Below are 12,402 nucleotides of genomic sequence, written 5' to 3'. Positions count from 1 at the left end.
ATACACTTCAAAGCAGTTTATGTTGTCTGAGCAGTGATGTGGATAAACTTTTAAGGACACTAGTAAATTAAAGACTCCATTTCTATCAGCCAAGTCAGTATAAGTTCCTGAAAAAAAAAAAAAAAAAAAAAAAAAAAAAAAAAAAAAAGGCCTTACACTAGCCCGTTTATTAACAGCTAGAGTACATTTGTTATAGCTGACAGAAAAATGTCGCATGTAATCCTGTGGCAGGACTTGCGTATTAGTGTATTCGGACACTCAAATATGATTACAATGTCACTGATGCGCACTGGTCTAGTGTGTCATCATAGATAAAAAGAGTCTCTGGTGACAGTTCCATCGCGTTATCTTTATCGTTTCCTTTGCTAACAGAGGCAACTGAGTCAGAGGGCACTGGCGCAGACCACCTTTCTGCAAACGAGATGTTGTGCAATAGTCATAAAAAGCAAATGTACACTGTCATTAACACCATCATAGCATTTGTATCGTTTCCTTTAGTATCATGATGAATGAGTCTGAGTAAATTGGTGCAGATCACCTTCCTAAAAACAAGACGTGGCACAAAGGTTGGGAAGGGCAAATATAAAATGCCATTAACACCATCATAGTATTTATATTATTTTCATTGGTAACACAAACATTATAGTCTGAGGGCACTGGCACAGACCACCTCTCCCAAAACAAAGACGTGGCACAAAGGTAGGGAAGGGCAAACGTAAAATGCCATTAACACCTACAAGGCCACTAGCGCCAAAAGTGATGATATGATTGCTATACTGAGGCGATACTGGACCTCTGTGGCACTGGCTCGTTGCATGGCCGCAGGAGTCTCACCTGTGGGGGAAAAAATAGTACGGCTGGATTAAAACACACACACACACACACACACACACACACACACACACACACACACACACACACACACACACCGCTACACAAACAAGCATCTTCCCAAGGTTTGACAAATACATAACAGAAATTCGAACCATCTGGGAGGTCAACTGAAGAATAGGTCTATGGGAATAATAGGTCCATGGAGGAAACAGGTCCATCAGGGAAATAGATAAGCCAAATAGGTTTATGGGGAAAATAGGTCCAGAGGGGAACATATCGACGGGAGAAAATATGTCCGATGGGAAGAATCGGTCAGTGCAGAACCAGGTCCATTAATTGGTGGGAAGGGGGAGGACACGTATAGGATGTAACCAGAGACGGGCTTGAGTTGCTTGTTTATGTCTTTTTTTAATTATTCAGTGCTACTGGATTTTAAGGTGCACATTACTGGTTGATATGGAGTATCTTGAGAGGCTTGGATAATAATATTTGCTGATTCAAAGCACACTAAATGGTTCAGAGCATATTGTACGATTTATAGGATATTGGAAAATTTCATAGCTTATTACCGGATGATCTGAAATATGCAGGATGAATGAAAGCATATTATTCATGGAATCGAAGTATACTGAATGAACTGAAGAATGTTATTGGATGAGTGCAAGTATATTAAAAGATTCAAAAGCATATTTGCTTCAAAGTATACTGGATGACTCAAAACATACTGGCAATACAAAGGATACTGAATGATTCAAAGTATAGTGGACGAATTGACGCATCTTTTATTAAATAATTATTTTGGTTCATTCGAAGCATATTGCATGATTCAAACAAACTAATGATCAAAATAGTTTATTAAAACCATACTGGAAGATTCACTTTAAATGTGCTGGTTGTCCCGAAGCACACTGGATAATAGAAAGCAGTCCCCACCAATCAGATTCAAAAGATATTATTGGACAACTGAAACTATGTAAGAAATTCATAATACCGAGAAGCAAGTATGACTCAGCAGAGATTTAAAGCATACTGGGTGATTTTAAGCATGCAGTGATTCAAAAGAGATTATTTTACTGACATGAATAGAGAGTACTGTTGTTTGCAGATGATACTGTATTGTTCAGTGAAGATGAAGGGGAGCTGCAAGGCTTGGTGGATGAGTTTGGGAGAGTGTGTAAGAAACGGAATCTAAAGGTGAATGTGGGGAAGAGTAAAGTTATGGTCTTCAAGAGAAGTGAAGTCAGTGAATGTACAGTGGGGTTGGATGAGGAGGAAATGGAAAATGAGTACATTTAAGTACTTGGGTAGTGTAATGAGTAAGGATGGAGGTTTGGAGGGTGAAGTGCTTGAAAGAGTACAACAGGGAAGAAAGGTAGCTGGTTCCTTGAAAGCAGTGATAAGAAACAGGGAAGTGAGCATGGAAGTGAAAAAGCTAGTACATGACAATACTGTGATACCAACTCTGACGTACGGAAGTGAAGCTTGGACCTTGTTGGAGGGATAAAAGGCTAGAGTGAGAGCAGTGGAAATGAGTTATTTGAGAGTAGCTTGTGGAGTCACATGGAGAGACAGACGGACAAATGAGGAAGTGAAGGAGCGTTGTGGTGTGGATGTGGGTATGACAGGAAGCGTTAGGAAAAACACACTGAGGTGGTTTGGCCATACAGAGAGGATGGAGAGTGAGGACTGACGAGGAGAGTGTATGTGAATGAGGTGGAGGGGGAGGCCAAGGATGAAATGGACAGGTATATGATAGAAGGGGGTGTGAGCTGGAAGCAGGGCAATGAAATGGCGGGAGACAGGGCGACATGGAGGCGATTTGTTTGTGGCCACCCCTTACGGGATTAAGGTGTCCGACAAGAGAGAGAGAGAGAGAGAGAGAGAGAGAGAGAGAGAGAGATCCAAATTAGTGGTCAGCGAGATGGAGGCTGAATGTGCTAGATTTATAAAAACATATTATTTGGTTTACTACAGTGGATGAGTTAAACAATATACATTCAGGATTATTTAAAGAATATTGGAATATTCAAAGCGTATACGATAATTCAAAGCATACTGAATTATTTGAAGCATAATGGATGATTCGAACTGCGTGAAGATCTGAAGCAAACTGAGTGATTTAAGACATATCAATATTCAAAGTCTACTGGATAAACTTAAGCATGCAGGAGGATTCAAGACAGATATTATACATGTAAGAAGTGAGTCTGACCCGTAATAATGTGGAGGGAGATGGATGCAGGGCGGGTATTGGCGGGCTGGCAGGTGTAGTTGCCACTGTCCGCTTTTGTCACCCGTGAAATCCTCAGCTCACTCTCACCCAGACGGTTTACCACTGTTATCTGAAGAAAAGACAAAGGAAGGCCTGGATTCAAGGCCTGGATTCAAAGTTTGCGTGAGCCATTAATACAGACATATTTCTGCGAGAGATCAACTTTCTCCCAAAAATACGATCCCAAATAGTCAGTGGCATATCCATGTCTCCCAGCTGTATTGCTGGATTAACAGGGACAAGGGGAAACAACCTTTGTCGATGATTCCGACCAGTGTGAAAATATGCACATCTTTTTTTCAGCTGCATGTTGGATGTGCTGACCCATGCATCACCCGCTGCCCTAGAGGATGGACGTTGCATGAACATCGACGAGACTTTGTTATGAGGTAGGAATGAGTCTCTTTTGTTGTTAGACAAGTTGGTCCTCCACTATGCCTACACAGGGCCATTTGTTACATAGTGTAGCACATTTTCTTCACACATATTCACTGATACAGGTTTAGGTATGTTGGATGTGTACGTGCCTGGATGTGGTGCCTAAGTGACTGAATGTGATGACTGCATGTTTTTGCTGAGAGATGTTTTGCCGTGTCCACGAAACTGCACCTGCTCAAGAGGTTAAAACTAGCCTGTGGTCAAGAAGCAGCTTTGGAGGGAGCACCTAGGACCCAGCTTTGGAGGGAGCACCAACAACTTCATTCTTTGTAAATCTCGGCAATGAAGGCCAAGATAGCAACGAAGACTTTTCTCTGCACCACAATTATGTAAAAGAAAAGGATACATCAGCAAAAATGAAAGTACTTAGGGATTTTCGTTGGATCGGAACAAACACTCACTAGTACTCACCCTGTTCGAAATGTTGGGTGGGAGACAGACACAAGTAAGAGCTTAAATTCTATAGTTTCTCTAAAGTTCAGGCCTACACAGAATCCATCTTCAGTGAGGTTCTGGATAACATGAAAAGCTAGAGAAAATAAAGAATTGAACCCGTAACCTGTCTCTCTCTCTCTCTCTCTCACCCATTTCCACCTGCTCACCATCTACTCACCCTATTATTGGCGTCGTAATTAACCATGTGTTCAGCGTGGTACCAGAACACATAGGTAGGTGGCTCGGTGAAGTCCTTGATGGTGCACGTGAGCTGGACGGAGCTGCCAATCTGCACGTACCGCTCTGGGCCCCCTGATATCTCTGCCACAGCCTCTGCTCAGAGACACGTGCACAGGTTTTGAGAGAGAGAGAAAGAGAGAGACAGACAGACAGACACAGAAGCAGAAAGACAGACAGACAGAGATGCACTGCTCACCAATAACGTTAATTGTAAATATGCAGACTTTTACATTAAAATTACGTTCATTAATATACTAATTCATATACTCCCTCATATACTCAGCAATATAACCATTCATTTACTCACATATCATCATACTCATTTACTCACATACATACTTATTCATACAGTCATACACCCACCAATATACTACCTCATATAATCACTAACACACTGCTTCATATACTCATTTGCTAACTCATATACTTATTCATATACTCTAATGCACACACATATCATTTGATATCCCCATCCACAAACCTATTCATATATCCTTTCATACAACTTAGTCATATACTCTGCCTCACTCATATCATCATTCATTCTCAGTCATATGTTCCCTGAGATACGCATAGCAAGTCACTCACCTACGCATACACACATCCACCACCCACATACTGCTATACTCCCTCCTATACTTACCAATAACGTTTAGCGTGGTAAGTACGCCTATGGGTGGGTGGGCCGATAGCTGACACTCATATACCCCTGCGTCGTGCGGCTGGGCGTACATCACGTGCAGAGTCCAGTCCTGCAGCATAACAATACGTGCATTTACTAAATTTAGGCGATGGAGAGGGACGCCTTCATGTGGAGGCACGGATATAACTAAGCGGTGGACCTGCCCGGTTATACAAAATTCCCTCCACTTCCTCCCTGTCTCCCAGTAAGACATCACTGCGTATTAGGTTGATGTGGCTTGCCTTTTGCTTTGATCTGTCCTGTCCTGCATCACACCAACGTATTATTTAAGATGTAGTAGTAGTAATAGTAGTAGTGGTAGTAGCAGTAGTAGTAACAGTAGTGGTAGTTGGGGTAGCAGTTGTAATAGTAGTCTTAGTAGTAAATGTATAGTACTAGGTGTTGTTGTTTTTGTTGAAGTCGTTGTTTTTGATGTTGAATTAGTAGTAGTAGTAGTAGTAGTAATAGTAGTAGTCTTATTATAGTACTATACTCAGTTTTTTTTTTTTTATCGAGGCTAAGATGCACTTGACAGGTTGGTGGTTATTGGCTGACTGCAACATTACTTCATAATCCAGCATTATTAACTGACAACAAATACCTGAGGGGGAAATTTGGGTTAGTAAATAGTTTTTGGACATGTTGCATTCAGCCAGTCATCATCAACCCGTCAAGTGCAACTTCGCCTCAATAAAAAAAATGGAGTATAGTTGTTGTTTTTGTTTTTTATATTAAGTACCTGTAGTTGTTTTTTATGTTAAAATGGTGGTGGTAGTAGTAGTAGTAGTAATAGTAGCAGTAGCAGCAGCAGCAGCAGCAGCAGCAGCAGTAGTAGTAGTAGTAGCAGTAGTAGTAGTAGTAGTTTTAGTAGTAGTAGTAGTAGTAGTAGCAGTAGTAGTAGTAGTAGTTTTAGTAGTAGTAGTAGTAGTAGTTTTAGTAGTAGTAGTAGTAGTTTTAGTAGTAGTAGTAGTAGTATAGTAGTAGTAGTTGTTGTTGTTGAATTAGTAGCAGCAGCAGCAGCAGTAGTAGTTGTAGTAAAAGTAGCAGTAGTAGTAGTAGTAGTGGTAGTAGCGCCAGCCAGAGCCAAGTCCAAAGTTAAAGTCATCCTTAGTCAGGCAGAATTAAGAACACAGTCAAAAACACTGGTAATCTGTCCCCCTAAAACTGCACATGATATTCGTCCCCAGTCAGCTGTAATGAAGGTCAAGGTTTGCTACTAACACACCAGGGAGTATAGTCCTTTCACTTTAAACTGGCCCAGATCTTCGTCCACCTGCAGCTTGCGTGTAGCTCAGAGGCAGAAAAAGACACTACTACGGTTCTACCTCCTTCCCACGGCACTTCTTCGTGACTAGTATTATATTCTAGTTTTAATCTATTCTTACAGTTCTGAGTTCAGTTTGGAGAGATGGCAATTTTGGGACAAGTTAAAATAAAAGGAGCAAAATATTGACACTATATAATTAATGCCTCGTTACCAAAGTCTTCAGGAGGCGTCGAAACACCTCCTCCTTGGCGATTTATTTTCCATCACCTTCACATTCTATTCTATGTTTTATAATTATGTTTTGATATCGATATAGGGTGCATCAAAGAACAGGGGGATACTGACTGTGTGAATGTGTGTGTGTGTGTGTGTGTGTGTGTGTGTGTGTGTGTGTGTGTGTGTGTGTGTGTGTGTGTGTGTGTGTGTGTGTGTGTGTGTGTGTGTGTGTGTGTGTGTGAAATCGATGAACTTCACATCATAAACAATCAAAAATTTAAGTTATGTGCAGAATAAATCGCTAAGGAAGAGGTGTTACGGAAGCTCCAGACGCCATACAGAATACGTCCCGTAAGTAACACGGAACACACTATGAAACGGACGCTCCCTCACCTGCGTCTTCTCTGAGTAGGTAACCCGGAACCGTTCGTCGTTGGAGTACGTGGTGGCCCCTACGGTGATGAGGTGATGGTCCCGCCGCCTCACCCACGACACCTGTACAGCCGACGATGTATGGTTAGAGTGTTAGTTAGGCAGACAGTTAGGTGTCCAGTTAGCTAGACAGGTACCCAATTAGACAGACAGGTACCCAGTTAGACAGACAGTTAGATGCCCAGTTAGACAGACAGTTAGGTGCCCAGTTAGACACAGTTAGGTGCCCAGTTAGACAGACAGTTAGATGCCCAGTTAGACAGATAGTTAGGTGCCCAGTTAGACAGACAGTTAGATGCCCAGTTAGACAGATAGTTAGGTGCCCAGTTAGACAGACAGTTAGATGCCCAGTTAGACAGATAGTTAGGTGCCCAGTTAGACAGATAGTTAGGTGCCCAGTTAGACAGACAGTTAGATGCCCAGTTAGACTGATAGTTAGGTGCCCAGTTAGACAGACAGTTAGATGCCCAGTAAGACAGACAGTTAGATGCCCAGTAAGACAGACAGTTAGGTACCCAGTTAGACAAATACTGCAGGGAGAGGGGAAGGTTCACAGGCATATAGATTGTTGGTGAGTGGATGAGTGTGAGGAAGAGAGGTTTGGAAGTCGGTGAGGCTAGGAAACTGACAGGAGATCGAGCTGGCTGAATGATTGTTGTGAGGAGAAGTGCATGATCAGGGATTTGGCACCCCTTTTTAACGTGACAGCGTCCGGATTGACTCTATCGGATACGTTTATGTGAAGCTACAGAATATGGTGAATATTTTTGGCGTATCCGATAGAGCCAGGATTCCGGGGGCTTGAATGATGAGTGAATGGAAGCGTGGCCCACTGGACTGGGCAAGTTTGGGCTGTCTGGACATTGCTACTCCTCACCCTGCCCTAGGGTGGAAAGGAGGTCCGGACGATGATGATGATGGCTATTTAGGCAGGCAGTTAGGCAGATACCGTGGACAGAGCGAAAGGTTCACAGGCATAGTTAGACAGACAGATGAGGAATAAACAGATATTTAAAATGAGATATAAGTAAAAATAGATAGACATATAGATAGACAAACAGACAGATGAAGACAGATAGATAGATACACTAAGTGTCAGAATTCCAGATACAAACATAGATATACTGGACAGATAGACCGATAGATAGACAGAGAGACAAACCGGAGTGCCACAGAATAGTTATACGACCTTCAAAAGGTAAATCTCTGACTATTTTAGAGCAAAAAATAAAAATAATAATAATAATAATAATAATAATAATAATAAAAATAATAATAAAAATACGACTAATAATAATAATAATTAATAATAATAATAATAATAATAATAATAATAATAATAATACGTGTCTACCTCCCCACCACTACCCCACCCCAGCAATAATAATAATAAAATAATAATAATAATAATAATATTAATAATAATACTCACCGTCTCGTGTTCCGCTACGTCAAACACCTGACACCTTAGCGCTGCCGTCGTGCCCACCTGGGGAAGAAGCGGAGAACACCTGTATTTTCGTCCGTCAAGGAAGTTCCCTAACACCTTTTCCTAAGCGATTTATTTCATTTTTTTTTTTTTTTTTTGTATACTGTCGTCTTCTGCGTTGCATACATCCTTCCACTATCGCCATACTCTGCATAGATAACGAACAAGAGGATATCAACCAGCCATATCTGAAACTAAATCGCTAAGGAAGAGGTGTTTGGGAGCTTCCTTAACCGACGAGAATATAATCCTTACGGGCCTATATTCTCGATTAAGGAAGCTCCCTAACACCTTTTCCTTAGCGATTTATTTTTGGATATAGCATGTCAATATCCTTTTTTTCACGTTCTTGATGCAGAGTATGGCGATGTTTGAAAGACTTAAATAACACAGAATAGGACAATAAAGGGTAATAAGAAAAATAAATCGCTTGGGAAAAAGTGTTATGGAGCTTCCTCAACCGACGAGAATACGGGCCTGGTCGGTTAAGGAAGCTCCCTAGCACCTTTTCCTAAGCGATTTATTTTGTTTATGACTCCTTACTATCCTCTTCTACGTCATTTAAATCACTCAAATACAACCATAAATAACATACAGAGTGATGTTAACCAGCCAAGAGAGAGAGAGAGAGAGAGAGAGAGGGGGGGGGGTCTTAGGGGCCCGTATTCTCGTCCGGTTGAGGAAGTTCCCTAACACCTTTTCCTAAGCGATTTTTTTTTTTTTAAATATTCTGTCCTCTTCTGTGTTATATACATCCTTCCAATATCGCCATATCCAGCATAAATAACATACAAAGTTATATTAACCAGCCGTATCCAACAATAAATCGCTAAGGAAGAGGTGTTAGGGAACTTCCTTTACCGAGGAGAATACGGGATCAAGTCACACAAATTGCGTTACGCTTAATGATATTCCGCCTCTGCAACCAGGTAATAATTATATTTGCTGTCTCCACTAATAATAATAATAATAATAATAATAATAATAAAATTAATAAGAGTAATAATAATAACAATAAAACAATAATAATAATACAACTACTACTACTATTACTATTACTACTACTATGACTGTTACTACTGCTACTGCTTCTACTACCATTACTATTACTACTACTACTACTATTATTACTACTACTGCTGCTGCTATAATAATAATAATCTCTATCTATCTATCTATAGCCCGACGCCCTAATCCCGCAAAGGGTGTCCGCAGACAAAACGCCTCCAAGTCGCTCTGTCACCCACCATTTGACTATCCTCCCCCCAACTCACCCCCCCCTCCCTCATATACCTCTCAACTCCATCCCTCCACCTCATCCTCGGTCTACCTCTCCCTCTCCCTCCATCCACCTCACCTACATATACCCTCTTAGTCAGTCTTTCATTCTCCATTCTCTCCACATGTCCAAACCACCTCAGTGTATTTCTCCTAATCTTCTCAACCACATCCACATCCACCCCACAACGTTCCTTCACTTCTTCATTCGTCAACCTGTCCCTCCACGTCACTCCACATGCTCCTCTCAAGTAACTCATTTCCACTGCTCTCACTCTTGACTTGTTCCCCTCTTGCAAGGTCCACGCCTCGCTTCCATACGTCAGGGTAGGGATCACAATACTATCATGCAGTGACTTCTGAAAAAGTTCAATAAAGCTAATCACTTCAGAATTAAAAGAAGATTCTCCTTGGCTGTATAACATTGGCTGGATATTGCTTACTCAGAATAATAATAATAATAATAATAATAATAATAATAATAACAACAACAATAATAAAATAAATAGATAAATATTCGGACTGACAAGCTGCCTAAAAAATCGTTACAAAAACAGACCGTTGCCAACGTACGTATAAGCTGGTGTTTGTGGTGTTGCCAATTTAGCTCCAAAAAATTTCACTTCCATTTAGCCACAGATTTCAAAGTCTAGCGGTAGGACATCAGGCAGGACTGTATTTTATTTTTTTTTATTTTTTTTACTGTTTGACGGATATTCTTGACATATTGTACTTTTTCTGGCAAATTTTCTGGATATTTTTGTTTATAGCGACATTGTAGCTGAATCTGAGAGCAAGGTTAGCGATTTTGGTGACTGATTTTCGAACCCTTCTGGCAGTATCATAATATTGTAAATATTGTATAAAAGAAGCATTTATATTTCACCTCAAACACACACACACACACACACACACACGTACCTGCACAGTCACTACGGTGTTGTTGTCAGTCATGAAGTAGGCGTTGGTGTCCCTCACAGGCGTCTCCTCCTCGTACTCCCCCAGCAGGAGGGTGGGGTCAGGCGTCCACGTCCCTCCTGTAGGAAAAAAAATATATAGCAGTGAATAGATTACCATTATTATTATTATTATTATTATTATTACTATTACCGTATTATTACTGATGTGGTTGCTACTGCTGCTGCTGCAAGTGGTGGTCTTAGTTTATAATCATTTTATTATTATTGCTATTATTATTATTATTATTATTATTATTATTTTATTACTCTTATTACTATCTGGACATTGCTACTCACCCTGCCCTAAGGTGGGAAATTAGGTCCAGATGATGATGATGATGATGATGATGATGATGATGATGATGATGATGATGATGATGATGATGATGATGATGATGATGATGATGATGATGATGATGATTATTGTTGTTGTTGTTGTTATTATTATTATCATTATTAATCATTATTATTATTAATTACTGTTTTTATTATTATTATTATTATTATTATTATTATTATTATTATTATCATTATTGATATTGTTGCTACTGTTGGTGTTGGTAGTGGTGGTTGTCTTAGTTTATTATTATTATTATTATTATTATTATTATTTGGACATGTGGAGAGGATGGACAACGAAAGACTAATGACGACAGCGTGTATGAGTGAAGTGGAGGGGGGGAGAGGGAGGGGGAGGCCGAGGATGAGATGGAGGGATGGAGTGGAGAGGTATATGAGAGTGGGGGGTGTGCTGAGGGGGGCAGTAAAATGGCGGAGGATAAGGCGACATGGAGGCGATTTGTTTGTGGCCACCCCTTACGGGATTGAGGCATCTGGCAATACATAGTTTATTATCACTATTATTATTATCATTATTATTATTATTATTATTATTATTATTTGATGATGTTGCTACAACTGTTGCTGCTGCTGCTAGTCTTGGTTTATTATTTTTATTATTATTATTATTATTACTGATTCTGTTGTGTCTACTAATGCTGCTGCTGCTGGCCTTGGTTTATTATTTTTTTTAGTTATTATTATCATTATTATTATTATTATTATTATTATTAGAGCCAGTGTAGGTTTATATCCAAGGGGTGGTTGGGGTTTATTGCTCATGTAATGCCACTCAGGGATGAGTGAGGCTGGTCACTCTCATCTTAAATGTCAGCACCAACTTGCTTAGCCCCGGGCTCCTACGCTCCTCATGGGGCTCCTCAGTGGGCAACATAGGATTGGATGATGGATGGATGGATGGATGGATGGATTATTATTATTATTATTATTATTATTATTATTATCATCATCATTGTTTTTGTTGTGGCTACTACTGCTGCTGCTAGTGGTGGTCTTAATGTAATATTTTCTTTTTTTTAATCATTATCTTCGTCGTCGTCATCGTCACCGTATTTCAATTTATGCAAGACAGTGTGAATTAGGCAATCAATTCAGTATATCTATGAGATAATGTTTGTCTAACCTCTATGGAATTTGAGGGGGGTGTATATAAAACTCCTTAACAGCTCTGAAATGTGTAACTTTTTACGGCGAATATAGGCGTGTATATTACAGTTGCTAAAGTGGCGCCTCTGATGGCCAAGATTGGAACTAGTTAGAAATTATCAAGTCAGTATGGTGGAAACGTGGTGGCCAATTACTCTTGGTGTATATTTTTCAGGTGTACAGCCATATTATTAACTATAACGGGTAGGATTGGTGGACGGATTGGTGGGGTGGGCAGGGCTGGGTCGATGGGTGGATGTGGAGAGGCAAGCTGGGTGGAGTGAGTGGGAGAGTGGTCAGGGTGGGACGGGTGGGTGAGAAGGTTGGTGGTTGGGTGGGAAGGATAGGTGAGTT

At 40.4% G+C, this 12,402-nt stretch overlaps 1 protein-coding gene across 1 annotated transcript; it reads right to left on the bottom strand.

Moving 5' to 3' along the window:
• Positions 1-733: 733 nt before the first annotated feature.
• Positions 734-10,552, bottom strand: LOC145411353 (zwei Ig domain protein zig-8-like). Its single transcript, XM_080281379.1, has 7 exons — positions 10,505-10,552; positions 8,249-8,305; positions 6,778-6,879; positions 4,863-4,971; positions 4,158-4,312; positions 3,047-3,176; positions 734-834 (listed from the first exon to the last, which is right to left on the bottom strand). The coding sequence occupies exons 1-7, from the start codon at positions 10,535-10,537 to the stop codon at positions 734-736; spliced, it is 687 nt and encodes a 228-aa protein (XP_080137505.1). The 5' UTR covers positions 10,538-10,552.
• Between the last annotated feature and the right edge of the window lie 1,850 nt (positions 10,553-12,402).

Source organism: Coenobita brevimanus, chromosome 89 (assembly GCF_032717465.1).
Source record: "Coenobita brevimanus isolate Jiangsu-jjx chromosome 89, ASM3271746v2, whole genome shotgun sequence".
NCBI classification, from domain to species: domain Eukaryota; kingdom Metazoa; phylum Arthropoda; class Malacostraca; order Decapoda; family Coenobitidae; genus Coenobita; species Coenobita brevimanus.
Note: the sequence above shows the minus strand (reverse complement) of the source record. Positions and strands in the feature narration are given on the sequence as shown.